This window comes from Camelus dromedarius, chromosome 2 (genome assembly GCF_036321535.1).
Source record: "Camelus dromedarius isolate mCamDro1 chromosome 2, mCamDro1.pat, whole genome shotgun sequence".
NCBI classification, from domain to species: Eukaryota; Metazoa; Chordata; class Mammalia; order Artiodactyla; family Camelidae; genus Camelus; species Camelus dromedarius.
Genome location: NC_087437.1, coordinates 110749539 through 110775715, shown reverse-complemented (window position 1 = coordinate 110775715; position 26177 = coordinate 110749539). Strand labels below are relative to the sequence as shown.

The following is a 26177-nucleotide window of genomic DNA, read 5'->3' as shown; positions in this document are numbered from 1 at the left end:
ATTAATATCACTTCTGCGGCTCAGACAGCGAGAGGACTGTGTGGTTTCCAACGGATTGCTCCGTTTACTCTTATTATTCCCATTTTACTGAGGAAGAAACTGAGTCTTCGTGATATGACATAACTTTTCCACTGATTTCGATATTAAGCAGCAGAAGCAAAATTCCCACCCGATTCTGTCTGGCTCCTCTCTCCATTCTCCGCTCACTAATCTCTTAGTCCCAGTCACTTATGAAATAATGACATGTAGCTGAGTTTGAGAGGAGTCTGGTCTGGTCTGGGAACAGCCTGATTTTGGCTGATGCTGCCAGGTGTCTTTCACAGTTGCTCAAGACCTGTTCATTATCTGTTTCAGATTTCATTTTGAGATTAATTAATTAACCCTTAAGGGCTTTTCCCATTGTGTCAAGTTCAAACAAAAGAAGCTGACAAACTCCCATTATAAATTGGAGATACGTAACAAACAAACCGCACAAGCCCCAACAAGAACTCAGTCGGCAGGTTTGGCTTTCGCTCCCCTGAAGCCTGGGCCAATGTCAGCAGTTAATTGCGTTCTCAGAAATACCATGGAAGCAGGGGAGGAGGGTGTTGGGGTGGTCACATGGCCAGGTTTACGCCATAAAAATCGGGGCTGTATTTTCCTTCACTTTGAAAAGCACGCAGGAGATTTAGTTTTGATTGCGTCCCAGAGGGAGATACCGAAGTCTTTCTGAGAATTAAATATGCACAACATATTACAAATTAATTGTGAGCAGTTCATTGCTATGTCTTAAAGATTGGGGGATTGTTGTTGCTTTTGTTTTAATAAGTGGGAAGAAACGCTAATGAGATACATTACACTCCAAATCGAAGTGTTGTTACTGTATAAAATAACCTGTAAAACCTGTGTTCCTTTTTACTGCGCTTCCTTCCTCTGATAGATTTATTTAACACAGCGTAAGGTATTTGTTTCTGCTCATTTATACTAGAATATACTAGAACTTATAAAAATGGGCTTGGGGGGGGCGTATATACCATTATCCTCTTTATTTTTTTAAAGCCTGTATTCCAGTTATCACGTATACACGTAGACATGTATGCATATGCACACCAGCCCTCACACACGTGTGTGTGCACCCTTAAGTGGCTCTGAGCTGATCCATGCCCAGGGAGTAAGAAGCCTGGGAGCCAAGGATAATGCTGCATCCATACTATCTTTCTCCTGGTCTGTGTTGTCCTTGTATGGCTGATGGAAGGATCTGGATGAGGGCAGATAGAAAATTAGAGAGGGAAGATTACCAGATGAGGATAGTGCCGGTGATTTTTTTTTTTTTCACTGAAAAAAAAAAAAAAGTCAGTTTACAATGTTGTATCAATTTCCAGTGTACAGCACAATGCTTCAGTCATACAGGAACATACATATTTTCGTTTTCATATTCTTTTTCCTGGTGATGGTCTTCGTACTTGGAATTGCCAGTTAAGTGAACACCTTGATTACTTGGCTCTTTCTTCTGAATCTTAACATAGATGAGTAAATTTCCTTAGATGAATTCCTACGATAGTAACCCAGGAAATACTCACTTGCTCACAGGTTGTTAATAGATATTCTGCAAAATAAGATTGCATGATTATGAAAGTTTGGGAAACACTGAGTTCAATAAAGTCAAATTCATTTGTTGAATGGGTGAGTTGGAGTTCTTAACTTTGACCATAAAATGCATACTTTTTGGAGCATCTATGAATGTTTCCTGTATATCTTCAGAATGTGTACAAATATCGGAAGACATCATGGAGCTGAGAAATGAGTACATGTTTGAAGGATGTAGACCAGGGTTCCGATGATGCTCAAGCCGCTCTGTCATCCAATAGACAACAGACCTACCACTTAGAAAGAGAAACAAGCATAAGAGTAATATACATACCCTTCCTCCAGGTTGCTGTGGTCATTAAGTAATCTAATGTATGTAGAAGTGATTTGCAAATTTTGAAGCATTCTGCAAGTATTATTTATTAATAAACCCTCTAATTTTTTTATTGTGGTGTAATATACATAATGTAAAATTGACCGTTTTAACCATTTTTAGGTGTACAGGTCAATGGCATCAAATATGTTCACATTGTTTTGAAACCATTGCCACCATCCATCTCCAGAACTTTTCTGTCTTCCCGAATTGAAACTCTGTACCCATTAAATTACTAACTCCCCCGTCCCCCAACCCCTAGCAACCACCACGCTACTTTCTCTCTCTGTGACTATCCTAGGTACTGCATATAAGGGGAATCATACAATATTTGTCCTTATTTCACTTAGTATAATGTCTTCAAGAATGTCTTCTAAGTTTCACAATGTGATATTTTAATTTAACTTCTTAATTCACTTACCCCTGGTGCCGTTCTTTTAATACATAACATGATGAGAAAAGAATGAACAAACTCCCCGTGTTCCTCTAGAATAGTAAATGGGCTGTGCACCACGATTTTAGGAGGAGGGCTGTTAAGGATGTGCCTTTAAGAAAAGCTGGTCAAGAATCTAGTCCAACCTCCAAGGAGTCCAGAGGTACAAATTTCCAGTTATAAGATAGGTAAGTACTAAGGATGTAACGTACCTTTTGATAAATATAATTAACACAGTTGTACATTATATCAGAAGGTTGTTAAGATGTAAATCCTAAGAGTTCTTATCACAAGAAAACTTTTTTCTCTAATTCTTTAATTTTGTGTCTATATGAGATGATCGATGTTCACTGAACATACTGTGGTGATCATTTCATGATGTATGTAAGTCAAACCATTATGCTGTACACCTTAAAACTTATACATACAGTGCTGTGTGTCAATTATATCCTAATAAAACTGGAAGAAAAAACGAATTTTAAAAAAGTTAAAAAGAAGGAATCTGCACAGGGAACTATATTCAATATCTTGTAGTAACCTTTAATGAAAAAGAATAGGAAAATGAATATATGTATATATATGCATAACTGGGACATTATGCTGTACACCAGAAATTGGCACATTGGAACTGACTATATTTCAATTAAAAAAAAAAAAAGAAGGAATCTAGTCCATCCTCACACTAGAACTAAGGTGACCCGGGCTCTCCTTGACAAAAGAGACCTGTTTTGTTTCTTCTTAAATCAGTATTTGAAATAGAAGAGACATGAGTTTCAACGCCTAAGTTATCTTTGTCATGTAGATGACTTATGCACAGGAAAGATTTTTTAAAATTTCGTATTTCATTGTTTTTACCTGTCTTAAAATAGTGGCTCTTGACTTGGGGCTTTTTGGGGGAAATCCTCTGTAACTTTTAGGATGACAGTTATCCATTTCAAAATTAAATAGCCTAAAACTGGAAGTGAACTGTCCTCGTTTATTTAAATAAGGCCTTTGAAATGTGTGTTTTCATTGGGATGAACATTCTCCTCTACATCATGATTTTATAGCAAGATTATTTTCAAATAACCATTATTAATTTTCAAAAGTAGAAATGTTTGCTTTTCTAAGTGTTTTTCAGTATTCTGATTATAGATTAAATGATTCCAAAATGATCATCATATTTTTTCCTGAGTAATCATAGCACTTGTTTTTAAAAAATCATAGTCAAATTTAACTGCCATCTTGTCCTGTGCTGTATATTCTTATAATCTAAATACATTTTTTTTTAACTTTTGACCTGTTAAGGTCATATATTTCATTGTAAAAAGTATTAGCTTATCGGCCCACTCTTGGCAAAAACGTTTTCGTTAAACTGTACCTTTCATTTTTCATAGTGTTTTCAGAGCCCATCATAGACACCTAGCTGCTCTTGGGTCTTATACTGCGTTTTGGGGTCCTTGTCTCACCTTACCATCACCCTCCCCCTCCCCCTGCTCCGAGGTCCTTAAGACCCTTTAAAGAGCCTTGAGCCTTCCCCATCTCAGCCTCCCTGTGGAATCTTGGACTGAGCCATGCAGAGAAGGTGCTCAGCACAGACTGAAGTTGAATCGGGTTGAGCTGAATTGAGATTGAGGTCTGGAGGCAATAATTGGAGGGATTTTTTTCTTTTTTTTAGATGAAAATCAGCATCAGGATCTTATTTACCTTTATGGAGAACCACACTCCGCTGGTACAGCACAGATGGCAGCCTGTTCCTGTGAGTGTGGGGACGGAGTGAGAGGAACAGAACGAAACAGGTGGCTCCAGAGCTGGCACCCCGGTGCCGACAGGAGTCCAGGCCGCGCGCAGTCCCAGCGTCCTCGTGCCTGCGCGTGTGAGCCGTTGGCAGGACTAGAAGGCGGATGTTATTTTGATCCCGGAGTTCTATTTAGTGAATACACTTGATTAATCCCCTTCTTTCTTCTCACGGATGCCGTTTTGAATGGAAAATCACTACTGGAAAAACAAATCCCTGCATCCATGATGTACCCAGTACCCCCCCCCCCCCCCCCATTATATACCACACCCATCATTGGGCTCCTTTCTCTGCAGAGCCCAGCGTTTTGAAAGTGCTTACTCGGAGCTGAATTTTACTAAGGAGGAATCAGAAGCCATTGAGAAGCTAAGTGATCTGCCCAAGTTAACAAGCTTTCCTGTTGCTCCCGGAGGGATACCCATTGCCTACCTACTGGGCATGTTCTTTGGTTTGGTCCCTGAGAATTCAAGCTCCCTGCCCTGTAGAGAAGCAGAATTAGCACTCCTAAGCCAAGTGTCTCAGCTTGTTTTCTGTCAAAGGTGAATATTTTCAGAAAGGGGCACACTTAGGGCTTAGGAGGGCTGCGGTGACCCCTGAACCTCCCGAGGGTTGGTTTGGTTTGGTTTAAGTGTGGACTTGTCAGTTCCCACTAGCTGGGAGGAATTGCATTCCCAAAGTGCTTCATTAGTCATGAGCAGGGTGCAGGAGGGTGTCGAACAATCACTCTGACCCTGCCCCTCGATCGCTGGGCTTTCAAGCTCAATGTTAAGCCCAGCTGCAACAGAATTGAAGGCTTGCTGGGGACACCCCCCACCCCCAACCTGCTGTGTGCTTGAAGTCTTGGCTCAGAGGTAGGAGAGGGTGGTAATTTCAGATCCAAGGCTAGAGCAGAAATGTCGCTGCAGGGAAGCTTCTGTACCTAGGATACGTCATTTGTGTATGTGTGTGAGGGCTGGGGGAGGATTCAGGCGGGGGCTTGTGTACTTGTGTTTTCCAATCTGCAAATATGTTTGTTTTTTTTAAGTTGAAGTATAGTCAGTTACAATGTGTCAATTTCTGGTGTACAGCATCATGTCCCAGTCATACATATATATACATATATTTGTTTTCATATTCTTTTTCATTAAAGGTTATTACAAGATATTGAATATAGTTCCCTGTGCTATACAGAAGAAATTTGTTTTTTATCTATTTTTATATATAGTAGTAAAGAAGAAAAATGAAGACACTAATGAACTCATCTATAAAACAGAAACAGACTCAAAGACATAGTAAACAATCTTATGATTACCCAGGGAAAGGGGATGAGAAGGGATAAATTTGGGAGTTCGAGGTTTGCAGATATGTTTTGATACTTTTCCATATTGAAGTAAAAGAGAGCCACCACTCTTGGTGATGTTGGCTTCTAGGAGACATGAGCTTGGAGAAATGCAGTTGTCTAGAAATACAGGGCACAAGGAACATCATGAAAGTCAGGCCATTGGTCTCAGTGACCCCTTCATGCCCTGAATCCTGGGATAAGTGTTACCAGGAACACCCCAAGTAGACCTTCTTTTCAGAGCTCAAATCAGGTGGACTTGTGGGCTGGTAGTCAGCCTAGAACACCTGCTCGGTATTCTGTTGTAGATGTTCTGTGTGGAAATGCATTTTATTCTTTTTGTTCCTTTGGCTGGTTGATATTGATACCATTACTAGGTCCTGGAGAAAAAGTCTACTGGGACATGTGATGGTTAATTTTATATGTTAACTTGGCCAGACTGTGATGCCCAGTAAGTTGGCTAAACACCCATCTAGATGTTGCTGTGAGGTGTTTTTTAGATGTGATTAGCATTTATATCAGACAGTGAGTAAAGCAGATTACTCTCCTCACCCAGTCACTTGAAGGCCTTGAAAGGAGACTGAGGTCCTCTAGAAGAAAGTGATTCCACGCTAGAGGCCTTTGGACTCAAGACAGCAGCATCAGCTCTTCCCCGGGTCTCCAGTCTGCTGGTTTGCCCTGCAGATGGTGGCTTTGCCAGGCCCTACAATCTTATGAGCCAATTTCTTGAAATACTTATCCATCCATCCATCCATCCATCCATCCATCCATCTGTCCATCCATGCATCTGTCCATGCATGTCCTGCTGTTGGTTTAGTTTCTTTGGAGAACCTTGACTAATACAGGGGCCATGTGCCATGGAAACTGATAAAAAGTCATGAGCTATGTATGGTCCCTTCCTTCATGGAACTTGTGATCCTACCAGAGGAAATACAAGTATTCAAATAAGTGGTAGCTGTGGGGATTCAGAAGGGAGTTGTGATGAAGAATATCTTGGAAGAAAAGACCTTTGCAATTTTTTTTCAATAAAACTCTACAACATAAAAAGAGAATTAATTTCTAACCAGTCCATGTGCCATTTTATTTTGAGGGGGAAGGTGCGTATTTCATCTTAGAAAATCATACACATTTAAAACTTAATTTCCTTGTCAACTGCCCCAACACCCTTGCTCTCCCTAATCTCCTGAGTAAATCTTTGAGTAAAACTGATTTTTCAGAAGGACGTTGCTTTAGTCCTGTGACTCTGGTCTCTGCTGGATATGCCACGGCTGTTTGTATGTCATTTAGTGGTGCAGGGATTGAAGTTGTGACATTTTTGAAGGACACTGAATGCATCTTGAATGTGCATTAGTTTGGGTTTGCAGTGATGTATGCATTGAGTGGTTTGGGCAGAAAATTGAGAGATATTAGTGATGGGGATTAAAGGCAAAGAGACTTGGATTAAAAGGGTAAGAATAGAGGGACAGGATAGATACAGAAGATTCTTCAGGGACCTGGGAGAAAGGATAGGGGAAGAAGGGGAAGACACAAGGAAGGAAATTAACATTCGCGAAGCCCTAACTAAATGCCAAGGAAGAGTATCTTCACACGTTGTCTTGCTTGGTCTCCAGCACAAACCTACAAGGTAGATTATTTTTACTGTTGGAGAAGGTGGTCCACAGGGATGTTAAGTAACTCGCTCAAGTTCACAGGGACATTAAATGGCAGACAAAGGCTAGCTCTGACTGAATCTAAACTCTGTTACATTTATAAATCTTGCTTCCTTCTGGGAGAGATCATAATGTAGAAAGTTTTGACCCTAAATGGGGTGTCAGAGTTGAGCTATCAACAGCATAGCCCTACAGAGGTGTCCAGAGAAGGAGAGAAAGAGGGATTTGTGCTGAAGACTGAGACTTAGGTGATGACAGTGTGGAAGGAAGTAAATACATTTGTTAAAGAGAAAAGTACTCCATGTGGAGAGTTAGGTAGAAGACTGTGGACAGAAACGACTGTTGGGCTGAGAGGTTTATCTGTAAAGTCTAAGGGCGTGGAATCCAAGGGAAGGGAGCATTATTCTGGAGGGAGGCAGAGCAGCAGAGTCAGATGCTGATCGGAGGTCTTGGCCACAGGAGGGCTCCTTTTGACACCAGTTTACCAGTGGGTTTCTGGATTGGAAGCTGGCGAGAAAGAGAGAGAGGATTTCTTCCAGAAGATGATACATTTTCTTCCCACCTACGAGGATCAAAATTTTATTTCAAAAATATTTCTCCGACATTTATGTTTATTAAAAATCAGCATAAACAAAACCTGTGCAAAAAATATCCCAAATCACATATCATCGAAAATATTTTTTAAGATTTTTCTTTACATGTTGTTGTTAGCCTTTATTCTTCCAGGCTGTATAAACTGAAACTTCTTGACTTCTCGTCCTGGTGGGTCTGAGATTACACACACTGATAGTTGGAAAGGTATTTTTGCTTACTGCATCTTGGCCAATCCTTGTGTTGCCTGGCAGTGGCTAGGGATGAGGAAGTTGCAAAAATGAGCCCTTCCTTTTTTATATCATTTTCTTTTTCTATACGACATTGCTTCATTAACTACTGGTGAAGGGATATTGATTGCTGTCTTGATTGCAAAAACACAATTTAGTGGCTCCTAGTGAGAGCTAATGCTATCAGTAGATAATTTCAAGCAGCCTAAAGTTTTCAGCATGTGTCTACTGACCTGGTCTTCTGAGTGGTGGTATTAATCCCTTCTTGAAGATTCTGGGAGATTTTGACATTGCTATGATGTTGCTTTACAATGAGGCTGAGATGTAGGTAAAGTTAATGAGGCATTCCTATGAGTTTTCCACTCACTGTCTTTCCCGATTTTTTCTTAGTTTCCAGATCGGCTTTTTATGTCCTAGAACAGTGGTCTTCAATACTGGATATACGTGCAACATAATGTCCTTAGGGTGTGGGAAGGAAAGTTAAGAATTTATATTTCTCTCTACGTTGTACGTTTCAATTTCTGTGTATTTCTGTTCATTTCAAATAAATTATGCACATTCTAAATACCCACATATATTGAAAATATGCATAATTTATTTGAACAATAGCCCATGTATGTAACTTGTACGTTACTTAAATTCATTCTGGTTTGGGTTGGCCTGCTTGGAACTATTTTATCGAGTGGGGAGCCCCATAAAGCCATTTGCACACTCGTGCCCTGGACAGGAGTGTGCTCATTCACTGTGGGAAGAAGGCAGGGCCTGGTGTCTGTCTCACTCGCCTTGTGTGTGGTCTCACCGATATTACTTGGCAATGAATGTCAAGCTTTTTAAGCTGGTTGCTGTCATACAAGGAACAGATTTGCTTTGTGATTTTGTGTATCGGTTTTTCTGCGCGGGGACTTTGATGTATCACTGTTTCAGAAATGTTCCCATGGCTTCCCAGGAACCGTCTTTATGTTGAAAGAGGCTGGTTATCCTTTTATGACTTCAGGGAGGGGTGTATGTGCTTTGTTTGATTTTTTTTTTTTCTTCTGCTTTTAAAAGTCCAGTGTGCAATGACTTTGGGTGCTTTTTATTTCTCTCCAACTTTGTTATTTGGCTGGGATGGGGATGAGTGTTAGGTTGTTACTCAGCCAAAAAGATTTTAAAGTAAGAACTGGTTTTCTATCTTGCATTTCTGGGATTCGTCTCAATGGAACTTTCTGCCTCAATCGAACCACCCACTTACTGTAAAACGAATCCCCTCAGAGAGAATCTCATGGTGGTTCTTATTCTGATACTTACGGATATTGAGTTACCAAGTTAAAGATACGTGGATTTCTTTTCAAGTACAAGGAGCACAGAAACTTCTGGACCATCAGTGTCCTAATTTTAAAGAGAATAGATGGCCAGAAATGTCGGATTGAGTCCTTGTGGTCCCATAGTCATGTCTTTGCTGCATCTCTGTGTCCCCATGGCCACGTGCCCTACTCCCAGCCACCCTTGTCCCGGTCACTCACAGAGCATAACTAACTCAGCGCATCGCCTGAGATCTCCCTGGTGTGCCCGGCTGTCAGCTTATCGTTTCACCCACTCACGTATGGAAAGGTGAAGTGATTGTCCTTAAACGCTACATTTCTTTGAAGCGGTATCAAGCACACTTATTTCTACTTTCCGGGTGCATTCCACTGTGATCTGTGCAGCTGTGCAATATCAGCCTTGCCGTCCGTGGTCTTGTTTAAATTATTAACCCAGCCTCAAGGCGTGAGTTAGGAGCAGAGTGGCTGTTCCTGTGGCCCTAGGGAGCTTTGGGGGCTGAACTCTAATCTGATTTACCTTTTAACTTTGTGGCACCAAACCTGAGGCATCGTGCTTTTATTTTTGGGTTAAATTGTGGATGCTGTTCAATCCATTTGTTATTCCAGGTATTGGCTTAGTCAATAAAAGTGTAGCTGAGATAGTGTTTTCAACTTGTGGCTCTCACAAGTTATCAGATGCGCGCGCGCGTGTGTATTTAAAGTTCTTTGATTATACAATGGAATTGGCCAATATTTGTGTCTCCATTTTGATATTCTTCTTGATCTAAGCATTTTGTGAGGATGTTTCCTTCCTTCCTTCCTTCCTTCCTTCCTTCCTTCCTTCCTTCCTTCCTTCCTTCCTTCCTTCCTTCCTTCCTTCCTCCTTCCTTCCCTCCCTCCCTCCTTTCCTGAGATACTGTGTTCCAACTTTGGTTCTTTTGTGCTGAGGCCTTGTGTTAAATGGACACCAGATTTCCAGTAAGATCGCTGCTGGTGAATTTTGGCCCCTCAAACATACAACTTTTGAATTGGATGCCCCCTCTGAACTCACAAGTGGCAGGTGTTATTGTCACTGTCTGTTTTGTCAGTTACTCAGCTAGAAATGTCAGAGGCGTTTCCCCCCCTCTTTTTCTCCTTCCCTCCTCATTTCTCACAGGCATTCAGGTGGCTGTCAAGTCCTGGTGACTTTGCCTTTCTTATTGTTCCAAGGCTCTTACTGTCCAAGTTAAGGCCACCTTATCTCCTCCAGGCGCTGCCTGATGGGTTGGTTGCAAAAAGCTTCCACCTCCTCTCTCACGTTACGCAGGGGCGAGGGCTGGGGTGGATGGAGACCATGTCTGTTGATGTAACGTCCTTAATCCAGTACCGTCCAGTTTCTCTGTGTGGTGTCTGTAATCCCAGCCCATCTTTCACCTCCAGCTCCTTTCCAAGCCTGCACTTCTCCACAACGTTGGACTAGTGCTTTCATTCCTCAGAACCTTTGTTCTTTTCTTGGAATGTTCTTTTTTTTTTCTCCCTGCAAACACCTTCCTATCCCTGTTCACTTCCTCCCATCCCTACAAGCCCAGCCACATTCTGTGAGCCCTTCAGGACTAGGTTTGACTGATCGCTTCCCCTGGCAGAACGGTTCTGTTTCTTCCCATTGTTCATGATTGAGAATGCCAGGTTAGCCTTTCAGCCTTGTCTCATTGTGGATATGTGACCACAGTTTTCTCAGATTACCAGCATCATGAGAAAACGGTCTACTTCCTCATCCCATACCTAAACTAGATTCCCAATAAATGTTGGTTGAATTGCACTGACTAGATAACAATCAGGAAAGTTCTATGTAGACATTCTGCTTTACCCAAGTCACTCACAAGCAATTTTTAGAGAGCGATAACTATTTAAAAATCTATTTCTATATATTCTGTTTTTTATTACATGCTAACAACTATAAGACACACCACTTTTTTATGTACCACTAAGCAAGAGGGAAAATGGTGCCAACGAAACCACACTCCACCACGGTGCTTGTAAGACATACTAATTTCAAAGATGTTCAACATGAAAAATGTGTTTCTTAGAGCCAATAAAAATAAAGAATTGTGTTTTACCATGAAGAGCTGGTAGTCTTAAATGTATAACCCAAAACAATTTGAATCGATTTGCAAATACAAAATTGAGGTCGTTTTAAAAGATTTTTTTCATTTTAAAATGAGGAGAGAGTAAAAGGAGCATTTTTCAGCACCCAGAGGTTGGCTGGGGAAGCACTGTTCTGTCACTGTTTTATGACTGTGCCTCAGTCTCTTCTCTTTGAGAAGATGAGGCCTTAGACGTAAAGAATCACCCCATTTTGAAAATCCTTGGGAGGAAGTTCTTTAAAAATTTTGTAAAAATTATTTTATTTGACTTTAATGTGGAAGATTCTTTGTTGCACTGAAATTTGATTAACATCCTATCTTCCTACCTAAGCACATACCAAGACCGAGGTCCCTAATGTCTTGCGAGCAGTGGTCTTAGCCGGGGCCCTGTTACAGCTTCGCCTTTTGTGTAGGGCAGCTGTGGTTTTCAGCCATCACGCTTGCTCATTGACTTCTGGTTATTCAGTTAAGTTGCTGATCAGATATTCACACGTCTGTACAAGCTTAACATCTCTAGCTTCTCTTCCTTCCTCTCCATTCTTAGTATCTGTATTGCCCAATTCTCTCTTTAACCGTTTCCTTCTAGAGACTTTCGCCATCCTGTACACACCTTCCGCAAGTACCAGAGCGGCAGGAACAGAACAAAGGAGGAAGTGGCAAGTCCCCAGGGGAGGTCATTATTTCTGATGGCCCTTCAGCCTCAGAGCGTGAGGGACCCGTAGAGTGGATTTGGTGCGCCCCAGCCTGCTGGCCTCTCCAGAGGGGCTTGTGACTGCTCCTCTGTCCTCTGACGAAGGCAGCCCCAGACCTCGTCGCTGGCAGGCAGAGCTGCCACACCGGCCACCTGCACGGATGGCCTCACCCCAGGGAACTCTTCCCAGATTCACAGGTGGCCTCCCACTGTTTGTGGGAAAGGCAGCTTCGGGCCAGAGAGCGGTGTCTTGTGTGGTGGTGAGGGAAAGAAGTCGCCGGGGTGACCAAGTCCTGCTCTGTTTCCTGATGAAGAACGGGGACTCCTTGACATCCTGACTGTGTTTTGGGCTGGAAGACTTCCCTCTCGGCTGCACGGTGAGAGAGCAGGTGAAGGGGGAGGCCAGGTGTCGGGGTTGCAGACCGTCATGGAGATTGCAGGTGTGGTTACATACTTGCAGGTCACTTGGGCGAGCCTGGAGAAGGTCTTGGAGGCGGGAGGCAGCTCCTGAGTGTGAGGGGCCCTTTTCTTGACAGCTTACCGAAGGCCAAGGCCATGTCCTTCAGCATGGAGATGCCCCTGTCTCCATTCAAGGCTCAACCTCAGACTTGGAAAGCCGGGGGGAATTAAAACCAAATTCCCTTCCTTGAGTTCAGTCGTGGACAGTGAGAGAGCGGCTGCCCCACCCACTGTGCGTGGTGTCTCAGGAGGCGAGGCTCCTCCTGTGCCCGGTGAGGGGAGGGGAGTCCCATCTGCCGAAGGGAAGAGGCTGGGTGGCTCCATTCTGGTAAGACGCTGTTCGGTAACATGACTTAATGTGGACATCTCTTCTAAACTAATGCACTGATAGATTTTCTGGAGGATTCTTCTGAAGTACAGTTTGAAGACTAGACACACTCTTATGTTGCACGGGGGCTAAGGAAGCAGTTTCACCGGAGTGCCATCCCCTCCCCCGTCCTCTGCGTGCGCCTCCATAACCCAGTTCTCTCACTGGGAACCCGCGTTAAGCCACAACGTGGTGAAGTCATGAAGGACAGACTTCAGCATCAGACGTAGTCGGCTCCATTCCATTTTCTTTTGGAATCTAATGTTCCATTCTCTCTTACAATGACTCAGACTTGAACTTGAGAATTTAGGAGCCAGGAGCCCGGAGTTGAGCACTCACGCCGTGTGGTCACTCATCTTGGAATGCTGGGTGGAATTCTCAAGTGTTCAGTAGCTTCGTGGCTTCTTAGGAGGAATGATGCTGCTTAGAATTTTGAAACACTACGTGATTCTCATGGTCTGTTCTGAAAAAAAACCCCTACTAAATCCATTTCAGCACATTGGGGCTTCGTTGGAGCCCTTGTAGAGCCAGGCTGTGGGGGTGTTTGGGAGACCTGACGGCCAGCTGTGTAATGCAGCCCTTTGGGGCTGGTGGCTTCCAAACTCCCTTGGATGAAGCTGAGAGGGAGCTTTGTAGCGGGTGATGCAATGTTGGAGTTGTGCGCTTTGGTGTTTGCCAGTGTCCGAGTGTGGTTTCAGGACAATAAATACGAAGAACCTTGGGAAACTTAAAGAGTAGTATTTTGGCCTAAAGCCACTAACATGATGCCAGCCAGTTAGTAAGCATCCCAGAATGGTAGATCTCCCTGAGTTGGGGGTGGAACACGTCACTTCACTCTGAAGTGCACTGACTTGGCGCCTACGAAACACAGTACTGTCTGTCCCAGCTGAACCTGTTGGCTAAGTATTGCCAAAGATTCACTGTTCTAAAATTAAAGTTATCATTTTAGTAGAAATTTCTCAACTTATTTTGCTGGCTCAAAAATATCGATTCCATGAGCATGTTTCCCCCCTTAGTTACCTCAGGATGCATTTGGATATGCTAAGAAGTTGCATTGCTCAAAACTAGGGCAGCCTTTGGATACGGGAACTTTCAGGAATTTTATTTGGCTGATTTGGGTGTCTATTTTTACTGGCCTTAAAAACACAGTTGGGCGAAAGCCATTTCATCCGTGTTTTGTGGAGTAGGACTTTGGAAGCCCTGGAACACTCATCCATCTGTGTGGAGGGCTCTGTTTTTCATGGAGCATCCTGGTCCTGCCCCGGAACCTCGGTGGTCCTGTGGTTCACCTGCGGGGGCGGGTGAGCACCTCTTCTCTGTGCAGGGGCCCTTGTCACAGTCTGCTTTTACACAAGCCAGACAAGCTCACTCCTGGTGGAACCGTTCCTTTGTGCCAGATAAGGTATTGTGACCCAGCTACACTTGGGCACTGAGCCAGAGAGCTCCCTCTTACCCAAGCTCACCAACCCCCCAACCAAGTGGTGACCCAGCACTCTGTGGAGAGCAAACAAATATGAAGGGAGATTTTCCTGGAGGGTATGCAGCCTCTCTGTTCTTCAGCAGAATCGTACCACCTCAGACCTTCTGTCCCCAAGTTGTGATTTTTAAAAAATAAATGATCGAGGCAAGAAACATCCATGTGAAATTTGTCACTGAGCCCATGTGAAAGGATGTGGTCACAACATTGCTCACTGCATCACAGTGGCCTCAAAGGACCACTAGTGGAAATTCCTATCTGATCGTAGTACCGAGGACATTTGTCCTTCTGAGCAATGGATTAAGACATTTGAATTTTACAGCTGCTCCAGTTCCCTTATTTGAATTGGCTGTTACAAAAGCTTACTGTCAAACTGAGCCAGCTGGGCAGATTGACAGGCTCTGTATTGTTGCTCTGCCTTCACTTTGTCTTAACCTTTGGGTTCCTTTTATTTTTCCAATAATAATTACTTCTATTCTATTTTAGATTGTGTGTCTTTGGAAACCACTCCCGTGTCCTTTCTTGAATAAAACAATGGTTAAAAACATAAATAAAGAAAATGACTGAAGAATTTTCTTTAACCTTAATTTCTGAACCATTTACAAATTTCCAATGTCCTAGATTCTCCCATGCATCCATCGACCCATCCATCCATCCTTCCATGCAATGCTGATTTTTGGACTAAGCGTGAATACTAAAATCTAAATTCTGTTGGTGTTCATTGCGTATAGAAAATGTTTAGGGTTTCTGACTTGTTCAGGATTTTGATCTAACGCTACTACTACTCTCACCCTGCCCCCTTTAAAGTTCAGGGTAAGGGAACTTTTCTGATTCTCATTAATTCACTAATTATGAAACACTTTTGGGCACTAAATTATGATGAACAGAATGGACGTGCTTCTGTCGTCTTGTATGGTTTATATTGTTTCGTGTTGATTTTACAACTTCTGTCTTCTGACAGCCTTTCAGGTAGGTGTGAAGTCGAGTAGATAGTATCACATCTTTATTTTTTCTAAGTTTCAGAATGGGTAGCTTACGTCTCTGTACACTTTGATTACTTGAACTTTCAAGCACTTAAAAGTGACAGGATTCCCGTTGTGAATGTTTTTTGAAGGTGAAAAAGAAAGTTCTGGTGTGGCAGGCTTTTCAGGAAGAGCCATGGATTAGCTGCTGTGGACACAGTATTTCTGACAGTTGTTATGTTTTCATTTGGCATCAGACTGTCGGGTTGGAGTGACGGGATTTCTGGGTTCTGTCTATTTTTGAGGTATTTGAAGTCTGGGACTAGTTGTAGTAATTCCTTCCCCAACGCCCGCAGCACACACGCTTCCCTGTGAGAACTGGTTATTTGACATCTGATGCAGAAATTGACTATATGAGCTGAGATGAATCAGAGTGAGACTGAAAAACTTGGCACATTTTTCATTCATTTCACCCGGGGTCATCTTAATGTGATACACGCAGTCCAACTGGTCCTGCCAGATTTCGTCAGCATGGTTTGTGTGTGTGCGTGAGCTGTGGCAGACTGGCTCGATCACATCTTCCAGGTGGATTAATTAATCGCCTATTGGTGTTCCACGATTCATTTAAGGTGACCAGTTTCATCCAACTTAGAACATAGACCCAGTTTCAGTGGGTACCATGTTTTAAAGAAGCTCCCATTAACAGTGGCCTTTCTGGAGCATGTGCCTTATGGTTTACAAATGTTGAATAATAATGGAAATAATTGCTAGACTTTAATTGAGAAGTGACCAAGGTGTAGGCATGAAGCTAAGCATGTAACATAGATGGTCTCATTTCATGCTCATATCAACCGAATGGTTTAGGAATTCTTATCTCCTAGGGGTACAGTGGTATTCAGAGTTTGCCTCAAATCATCCTGCAGATAAGTGGCAAAGATGAGATTTGACCTGGTTACGTGCAGTGGGACTCCAGGCTCGAACTCCCAACACCGAGTTTGGTGCTTAGCTGCCTCCCGTTGAAACTGAAGTCTTTGCAGCTCTTGAAGAAACCCTGGAGTCCTGGTGGTTCTTGGGTTGCCATGACATCTGCTCACAAGTCCGTGGTGGAGTTAACCCACCCTCTATGAGCGCTTGATGCATGGAGAGTACTTGACGGCACGTTGCAACCGTAGGGTATTTGCTGATTGCAAAAGAAGTGTGGGTCTCCATCATGGGTCAGTTCCATAGGCAGGGTCACAGGTAAAAAAAATTTTTCCGCCAAAATCAGAAAAAAATTATACCAAATAGACTGGATTTTGTTTTCCTGCATGTTTTATAAATAATGCCCTGTAACTTTCACCTCCGTCCCCATATAGTTTCTCTGCTCAGGGATTAGAAGAATATAATAGAGGAAACTTTTAATTCTGGTAGATAGAAGATGTACTGTTTTTTTAAGTATAAAAAATGCATTATCAGCCTCCGTTGTGCAGGTGGAGGGCAGCCGCCTGCAGGACCGGATTGCCAGCAAGAATCCGGCCTTGCAAATTATTGGCAGCTGGCATGGTAATGAGTCCATTTCAATATAAATGGGCTGTTGCTTATTAATTTCTGCCAGTTCCTAAGCAATTCAGGGACCGCTTTGGAAATTTGAAAATCTGCAGAGAGCAGCTTAAGGAGGATGTCTGGGAAAAGAGAGGGATCGGGGTAGCAGTGGGGGAATAATGGAAAGGACACGTATTGGAGGATAGTCATGGGGTATTGCTGAGAACTTGTGCTCCTCCCCTGGCCAGCCTGAGTCACCAAGTTCACAGTTAAAGGGCACGTTTTCCAAGACAGGGAGAAGTGTAACTTGGCTTATTGTGCTGTTCCCTCTGGATGTATATATTCATTTATTTACTGCCCTGATGTGGTCGCCTTCCACAACATAGGCAGTTTTCTCCGTGGTCCTGCTCAAAGTGCTTGTCATCCTGGGTTCCCACCCTGCTGAGCCGACCAGCTCTAGGGGGCAGCCGTGGGCAGCGCACAGAGGGATGACCAGCAGGAGAGGAGGGAGGGACAGCCACCCCAAGGAAGCCTCAGGTCTCTCTCCTTTCTGCGATCTCACCTTAGAAGGCAGCCGTAAAAAAAAAAAAAAAAAAAAGAGAGAGAGAGACCATTAATAGTTCTTGTCCGGGGAGCTGTCCTTGTCAATTTATTTTCCGTGTTAAATAACAGTCTGGATGTTTTACCTGCATTCTTTCCTAGGCTCATTCTGCAAGAGTTTCCTCTTATTTTACAAATGTGTATGTGATGACAAGGTCTGTGTATTTGATTTGGGCTCTTGTTTCACTGTCTTTTAGAATTTTCTTCAACTTCTGTGATAAAGAGAATAGCCGAGGCTCCCTTGTTTCCTTTCATTCATCTCCGTTTGTTGAGACTTGGTAAAGATTAAGACGGAACCATGACATCATGCCACAGTAACCGGTTTCTGTTTTCCAATAACTTCATCTATAGAGATAGGTTAAAATGATAAAATAACTTGCCATAAATGTAAATATGTTTTTATTGATATATTTTATTATGCCTGTCATTTTATACCTATAGCTAAATGCTACATTGTTTGATTTGGGGTGTGATATTACACACAAAATGGATGTTGGAGAACTGATGAAAATGGGCTTGACAGAAGAAATCCTATTTCCTGGGTTCTGGCTGACCATTTTTTTCTCCTTTTCTGTCCTCTCCAGATTTCTGGTGCATTTTTATAGACTCAGATGAGACTGTGAACGCCATGCCGAGGGGCAGGTGCTGACGCGTTTCCCAGCCCGGGTCACTGTTCATCCTGACACCCTTTCCAATCTCAGTATCTAAATGCCACAGTGCTCTTGGGGCAAGTTGGGCTGGGAACCATTGTTGCCTTGTAAGGTAAGTTGCATATGTGTATCTGAGCCTGTATGTATCCCCTTGAATTAATGGTATTGCTTCAGAGATGATGAGACAGATACATTTTAGTATAATTGGAACTGCTGTGTTGTAGGTAGCTTGTGGGAAAAAGAATTTGGAGATACTTTTTTGGATTAAGGTTACACCCATCTAACAATTCAAAAGTGTTAGCATTAAAACAAAACAAAAAGAAAAGAAAAAGAAAAAGCAGGTACTTATCTTTCTCCCCTGTGAATTGCCCTCAGGATCTTTTAAATTTATTCCTGAGCTTTACCATCTTTATATGGGATTATGTTTGAGAAAGGCAAACCTAGCTTCAAAATCTGACTTTAAAAGGATGCTATATTTTATTTCTGGTTTGGATGATCCTTAAAAAGCAAAATAAATACAGTCAACATAATGATCCTTCTAAATCAAAGATCATCTTTTATTTGTTGCAAAACTTTCCTGTTTAGTCTCCTGTGTTAGGGGTATTTGTGTGCAACTTGGCAAAATGCTGCTCATGGGTTTGTAAAGATTTAGTGAAAAGTTTCAGAACTTTGTCTCAGTTTAATCTTAGCTCTCCAACCCCCCCCCACCCCCCAACCCTGTCTTCAGGCTCAGCCTCCAGTAGGGAAAAAAACAGGCTTGAAACCAAGACCTCCCACTAGAATCTAATTTTAAATTTGCAATCTGTTGTCTTGTGATTTTTGCTTCAAATTTAACTTTGAAATAAATACATTTCATCCTTTCTCCTGCAGTTTTGGAGGTCTGTTTTCAAGTCATAGAAGGGTAATCATTATGTTTATTTTAATAAGTTTTTAAATACCTCGGAGGGGGGTGAAAAATTTTATTATTGATATTATAATCCATATGTGTCATGAAATGCCTTATGCTTGGATTTCACGATGCCCTTCCCAACAACAGAGAAACCTGGCTTTCATAGTTAACTTTTGACTTCACTATGATGTGAGTTGGGTCTTCTTGTGCCCACTAATGGGCTCTAATGTTTTATGGTTTTGAAATACCCTCGTTCTAAGGCAGTCTGAGTGATGGGCAGTCCCGCTGAGAAGAGCTGCACTAAAACTGCAGTTTATTTAGATGGCCAGTTTACTAACGAGTAAAGTGTGGTCCCTGCCACTGGTTGATTATTAGAAGATGGGAAAAGAGGGTCTACACAAAGCAAGACAAGTGTGTCAGTGTACAGGTAACTGTGCCACAGTCATAGCGAGGAGGGCCAGCGCCGGGCCAGTGGGACGGAGGGAAAGAGTGATTCCATCCAAGCCGGGTAATATTTTCTTTATCTTAGGTCTTTCTCCCCGGCCATCTGTTTTAAGTTTGGGTTTGGTGCTGTTTTGTTGTAGCTGTCAGCACAGTGCCCACATCCTCACTCTCTTCAATTACCCAGGAAACCTAGGGACTTAAAACATTTTTTTTTCTTTCCTGAAAATGAATTACAGGTTTAGTGTAGTGACTTTAGAAAACATGAAAAAACAAAGTATAATTTGGAAAATTAAAATTACCCATAATCACTCTATCTAGAATAGTAACTTTTAAAATTTTTACACAGGTCTTTATTCTCTCTCTTTTCGTGTGTATGTGTAAAAGAGAGAAAGTGAATTATTATTAATATTCTTAAATTTTGAATTTCCTCAAAGCCAGTGTCTTGAATGGGCATCTCAAACATAAGTTTTGAGAATAAGAAGAGTTTTGTTCCAGAGGTGTTTGAGCTGAGTTGTAGAATGATCTTTTTGATTATCTACTCCTGGACAGGGCAAGCCCTGGCAGGCTGACCCACAAGGCTGGGCTTTGATCATGTGAAGCTTTCCTGTTCTTCAGCTGAAGGGTGGGGCATTCTGCCGACTGTTTGGAGTACTGCTTGAAATTCTGGTCTCCTCTAGGGAATTAGACATCCTATACCATAAAAATATTTTAAACTCCATAGTCCTCAAGGTGATGAGGTTATTTCCAGTTCCCCTTTATTTTCTTTCTCTCCCGTGTTCCCCTCTGAACAATCTGTAGTTATAGGAGTTGTTGGTTTTTGTTTTTGTTTGTTTGTTTGTTTGTTTGTTTTGTTCTCTCTGCCCAGAGACTTTGACCATGGGTGTCTTTCCACTAACTGGAATGCTTTCTCATGTAGTACTGAGAAAATCTACCATCAGCATGGTTGAAAAATGCAACTTACATGTTATAGCTTGTATCATACAGGCTTTACCTTTTTAATTTATGTTCTGTTTCTCCACTCATGTATAATAATTGATGTTTACAATGACCTTGCATAGACATTGCAAGCAGTTCAATTTTTCATTTATTTCAAGAGTGTTGACCATCACTCAGAGTGCACGGATATAATAGCTGCTTTAGAAGTCTTCATTTGATAATTCCCATGAATTATCATCTGGGTCGCCTTGAGGGGTGGGCATCTTTGATCGTCTTTTCCTTTGAGAGCTGGTTAGATTTTCCTGGTTCTTTGGAATGCACTGCAGACATTTTGAATATTATGTTGAGAGACTCTAGATCCTGTTGAAATCATCTGGAAAATGCTGGATTTTCTTTTTTAAAGTCTTAGCAAGCGATCAACCTGGCAGGTTCAGATTGCAAGTGGTGTTGGACATCCTGTGGGTGGTGGTTTTCAAGTCAGTTCAGTTTTCAAAGCCTTTGCTCCCCTGCTGTGGGTTTGTCCCGCACATGTGGCACCTGAGGGTCAGACCAGGAGATGGGCTGTAGTTTATAGAATAATTCAGTTCTCTCTGTCTTGCTTTGGGTCCGTCCTACGCATGTGCCTGGAACTTGTGGAGATTTATATAGAGCATCAGGTGATTTGTTGCTTCCAGTTCTCTTTTCTCTGAGATCCCCCTCACTCTGGCTTGTGGGGGTCATGCTTCTTGGTCTCTCTGGCCAGAATGACAGGGTGTGTCTTGGGAGTTTTTCCTGCCTGTGCCACAGCTGCCCTGTGTGCTCTTCCTCTGTGCAAGGCTGGAAGATAAATTGGAATAAGAGAAGCAAAAACGGGGAACTCACTCATGTTAGAATGGCTTCTTCCAGCTTTGACTCCCACCCCCGACCCACCTGCTTTTGCTTACTCTTAGGAATCCCTAGGCAGTTGCTTTTCACTTTGGTCCAGAGTTTTTATTATTTATTTGTGGGGGAAAGATCGGCCATGGTGCCTTACTCCATCTTGGCTGGCACCAGACACTAGCATTTCTGTTTTGTTCACTATTTTATTAAGACAGAAGCCCCTATAAATGTTCATATATGACTGTAAAATTGTGCTGTACACCAGAATTTGACACAACTTTGTAAACTGACTATAACAAACAAAAAAAGAAGACAGAAGCCCTACCGCTGGTTAATCAGCCCTACTTTCCTATTTAATCTCACTTTCGACTGTTGTTTTGTGTTTGCTTTGTATTTCCTGATAATATTATGCTGAGTAATGCCCAATGCCTGCTTAATTTTTGTTGCCTAATTTGTTGAAAAAGAAGATTAAAAAACCATTTAATTTGGAAGAATTTTCACTTTTATTTATTTTATGAAAGAACTGCATTTTATCTTTATTTAAAAATTTTTTTTATTAAAAAACATTTTTTGTTTAATGGAGGTGCTGGGGATTGAACCCATGACCTCGTACATCTTAAGCATGCGCTCTACCACTGAGCTACACCCTCCTGCCCCAGAAGAATCTTCACTTTTAAACAAAAAGTTCATTTAACCAGAATATTCCAGTTAGTTAAGACCTTATTTTAACGTTCCATTTCTAAATAATTATACATTCACAAGAAATCATACACGATAAAGCAGATCCTTCACCCAGTTTCCCTTAATAGTTGCATCGTACATAATTGCAGTAAACTACCAAAGCCAGGAGTTTGACCCTTTTCCAATGTGTGTGAATAGTTCTACATCTTTTTATCACATAAGGCTCAGTAGGCAATCAGTCTGTAAAATCAGCCCCTGAGGAAGGACCGCCTCCCTGATGTATGTGTGAACCACCCAAATGACTGTACTTATCCATAGGTTTCCTTAAGATCTCTTTTAACTCTTTCACTGTGTATTTAACTTGATGGAATTTAAAGGAGGTTACTGTGATTACTATAATCATATATATAATTTAACTCATCACTTAAAGAGAAAGGCCATGGTGTTGGGAAGAATGGGAAAGTCACACCCTCTCTGGTGTCCTTGGTCTCTGGCCCTGAGGATCTCTTGATTTTCTGACCCCTTACTGCTTTCAGATGACCCCCTGCCCATCATGCCATGTCTCCTTGTCCCCATCTTCTCTGGGTCGTCTTTGGCTCAGCATCTCTGCAGTGTCTACCCTGACAAGGAGGGGTACCTCCTCAACTCTGAACCCCTTTCCTAAGCTTCTGCAGGAATAGCTCCAAAAAGAGGAGGAGAGTGGGAACTGAGGGCAGGAATTAAGCGGAATGAGACAGGAGGAGGGCCTTACTTCTCTGCCCAGGTATTTAGGGGTGGGGAGTACAGTGGAGCAGGGCAAGCCAAACCCCTCAACTCAGTTCATGCATCAGGGAAATCCCAAACCCAGTGGTCTGGAATGAGGCTCCCGCACAGCTCTGCAGATTGCAGGGCCCAGGGAGCACCAGTGGGCAGACTGGAAACCAGTATGTTTTCCAGGCACTCTGAAGTAGAAGAGTTGGCATATTTAAGACCAATGTGCATTTTTGCTAGTTCACAGTGGGCTAACGTTCTCGCCTGCTTTCTTATTGTAGTTGTATGAGGTTGAGTTTTTGCAGTCTAGATTAAAGTTTATTTTGTCATTCATTCATTCATTCAGTCTTTTTCTCCTGAGTACCTACTCCCTTTCAGGCGATGTTCTGGGTGCTGAGGGTAAAATGCAGCAAAAAACAAGACAAGCAGAACTTTCAGCCCTCCTGAAGCTTAGGTTTGGTTGGGGAAGGATAGAGAATAGAAAAGATGAATAAGTGAAGTATATTGTTTGTTACAATTGTGATAAATGCTAAGGAAGAGGGGAGGAAAAACAAAGAAGAGGGATAAGACATGAGTTTGGGAGGGGAGGGTTGTCATTTTGGATAGACATTCCAGGAAAGGCCTCGCTGGAAAAGTGACATTTGAGTTAAGATCTCAACAAACTGGAAAGAGTGAGCCAGGTAGATGCCTGAAGGCAGGAGGGTGGCAGGCAGAGGCCAGAGCATGATCAAAGGCCCTGAGGCAGGCCAGGAAGCCAGAACTGAGATCATTGGATAGAAAGTATAAGACTTGAGGTTTAAATTTGACGAGTTGTTCCTATGCCACAATCTTGCCCACTTACCTCCTGCTTAATACCTCTCCCACTAACTCCCCCCAAAAAGTGCAAGCTCTCTGGGCCACTAACATTCTACATAAGTAAGTCATAGTCTGAAATGAAGAATGTAATGAGGTTAAAACTGGTACTATCTTCCAGCTTGAGCTGAGCGCCTTTATTCTCATGCTCTGCTTTTCAATTTCTAGCCCAGTTTTTGCATTTTGGCGTGTCTTCCTCCCCCTTAATCTTTCATCTCTTACCTAGTGACTGTGTGATGGTTATGTTGGTGAAGGACTGATTGCTCACCTTTTGCATTTGTTACTAAACCATGTGAACATTTATTGATTCCTTTTCATGAGTAGGACACTTCCAGTCTCTGTAGAGGCTACAAAATATAGTGAAAGCCACTTTCTGCCCCAAAGTTGCTTCTAGACTCACAGGAACAAACAAAGGCTTGTGAAAATATAAAACATAAACCTGGTATTTTGTTTTAATAAAAATAAATGATAAAGATTAGGTAGGAGAGAACAGGGAGAAATTAAGATGATGGAAATAACTGGCATTTTTACATTCGTACGTAAAAAGGATTAGGACTTTCAATTCACCAGTGTTCTGGGGGTGGCTGGTGGGACAGGGTTTGTCCCTGAAAGGAGAGAGTGTGTCTATTGTATGCAAGGAACAATTTTAATTTTTCATACCCGTGTTATTTCAGGGCCCCCCACTGACCCCACATGGGCCTTCATGGTTCTCGCTGACCTTTTGGGAAAAGCTTTCAAATTAAGGGGTGTTGCAGCAGTCCCTAGAAATATTTTTCTCCTAACTTGAGTTGCTTCAGACTTCCTGCTGACTCTGCTTGGATCATCCCCTGAGAATTTCTCTTGGTAGGATTTAAGAGATTTGGCATTCATCTCTAAATTCTAGTTCTGAAGATAAAAATGGCTTCTTTCCTACCTTGGCTGGCTGAAAAGAATCTTGCTACTAAAAATGCTATTAATATAACGGATCCTTCAGAATGATGCATGGATGCTGTAATTCTCTAAGGTTGGGGCCATTTCCTTTAAGAAACCTCTCACGAGGCTTTTAACTTGATTAGTTTTCTGTTGGCAGGAACAGGCCTAACTAGAAATTTGTTGTTGAGAATATGCCTGTCAATTCATATTTGCAAACTTCTGGAATATACGAGAGAAGAGGGGACATCCTAGCGTATCTGAGGTGACAGTTTTGCCTTCTTTCACTTCAATTTCTTTCACCATCATCCTTTCCCTCTTAAATTTAAATCTGTGTGATTCTTTAAAGGCAGCTGTGGCTAACACTTGTTCTAAGCTTTTAATTAGTTATTGGCAAATAGAGGTACCTAGACTCATCCAGACATCTTAATGTACACTTAAACAATTCAAGAAGTCTAAGAAATTGGTCATGGCCTTTGGTGTTACAGAGATGCTTATTTATTTTTTCTACTTACAAATACGCAGCTCATGATATTCTTAGGGATATAGATCACATACATGGTCATGCATGGAGAGGCGATCTTTCTATTTTCCCTATACTGAATTGAGTCTCTGTGTTTTTCTTGCTTCTTAAAGTCGCCAGCCAGAGGGATGTGAACTTGCTGCTTTGAAGTACACTAGCAACTAGTAAAAAGGAGATTCTCTTCCTTGGAAACTTCGCTCTGAGAATCATATGATGTGTGACCTGGTAGGGAATATTCCAGTATGGGAAGAGCTTAACATCTGGTGTCTGTATGAGTTACCTCTGAACTCATCGGAACATTCAGTGGAGGTTTTTCCCTTCCTGTTGCCACAAATTTTATTTCAGTTAGGATGTGCTTGTGAGAGTTTAAGCAACGTTTGAGACTGAACAGTGGGATTATAGAGTGATTGTGGATCGATGTGAAGGTATGTTATATTGCAGGGTGTTTCAAACTGTATGCAATGGTCATGGTAAAATTTGCTCCTTGTTTCCCTCTGGTGTCTTTGGCTTTTTTGTTTATTGTGTGACTTGCCTGGCTGGAAGATCAGTTTCATGAGAGTGGGGACTGTGTCCCTTTTGTTCTCTGGCTTCTAGAGCATGGGACGTGCTCGGTATATATTTTCTGAACGAATGACTTATGTAGAGTTGAAAGAAACAGCTCAGGGATGTGCCCAGTTACTGTTTTCCTCCGTTCCTTTCTGGCCATTTTCACATGTGTACCTTAAGTGTATACAATTTGAATGGTCTAGAGAAACCTCATTGCAGAGCAAGGAGAGTCAGGCTACATAGAGTCACACTTGTCAAGCTTTGAGGATTTTTGTATTTCCCACTGTGGGTCACCATCCTCAGACCAGTAAGAGCAACTGAAAAAATGTTAAAGAGGGACTTAAATTAACCTAGGTAGCCCCAAAAGGCTGAATCACATTGAGTGATTTCATAATGTGAATTTCTGTTTGCAGGGCACTCTGTACCAGATTAATGTTCTCAGGTTGGATTTGCTCCCAGAAATAAACCCATTAAATAAATCCATTAGTTTGCTGCTCAGCAGAGAGTGGAGTTTCTATTTTGTTTTGCCACCCTCCCTCCCACATCACACCCCCTCCCCAGACCCCCAAATCAAGGTTTTCAGAATGCTGTGGAATTTAAGGTAAAAGCCCCTTTTCTTCTTGCCTTGGGTTTATTAAGAAGAGTTGATTGGATTTACATCTTCAGCTTTAACATTTTTGATTGGTTTTGAAGTGTAGATGGAGTTAGAATGAAACCAAAAA

The 26177-nt window shown here is 42.1% G+C and overlaps 1 protein-coding gene and 1 non-coding gene across 5 annotated transcripts in view; one reads left to right on the top strand and one right to left on the bottom strand.

Annotated features, from left to right (window-relative positions):
- Window positions 1–26177, top strand: part of TIAM1 (TIAM Rac1 associated GEF 1) — a 188861-nt gene that overhangs the window by 32922 nt on the left and 129762 nt on the right. For 3 of the 4 annotated variants that reach the window (XM_064496754.1, XM_064496763.1, XM_010977358.3), the window contains one exon: window positions 18002–18179. In XM_064496754.1, the coding sequence (XP_064352824.1) occupies window positions 18126–18179 (54 nt within the window). In that variant the 5' untranslated portion in view covers window positions 18002–18125. Of the gene's footprint in view, window positions 1–12001; window positions 12409–18001; window positions 18180–26177 lie in introns of those variants that run through there. The other variant, XM_064496757.1, reaches the window with a different exon arrangement.
- Window positions 21773–21845, bottom strand: TRNAL-AAG (transfer RNA leucine (anticodon AAG)). Its single transcript has one exon. It is a non-coding gene; the product is annotated as a tRNA-Leu (tRNA).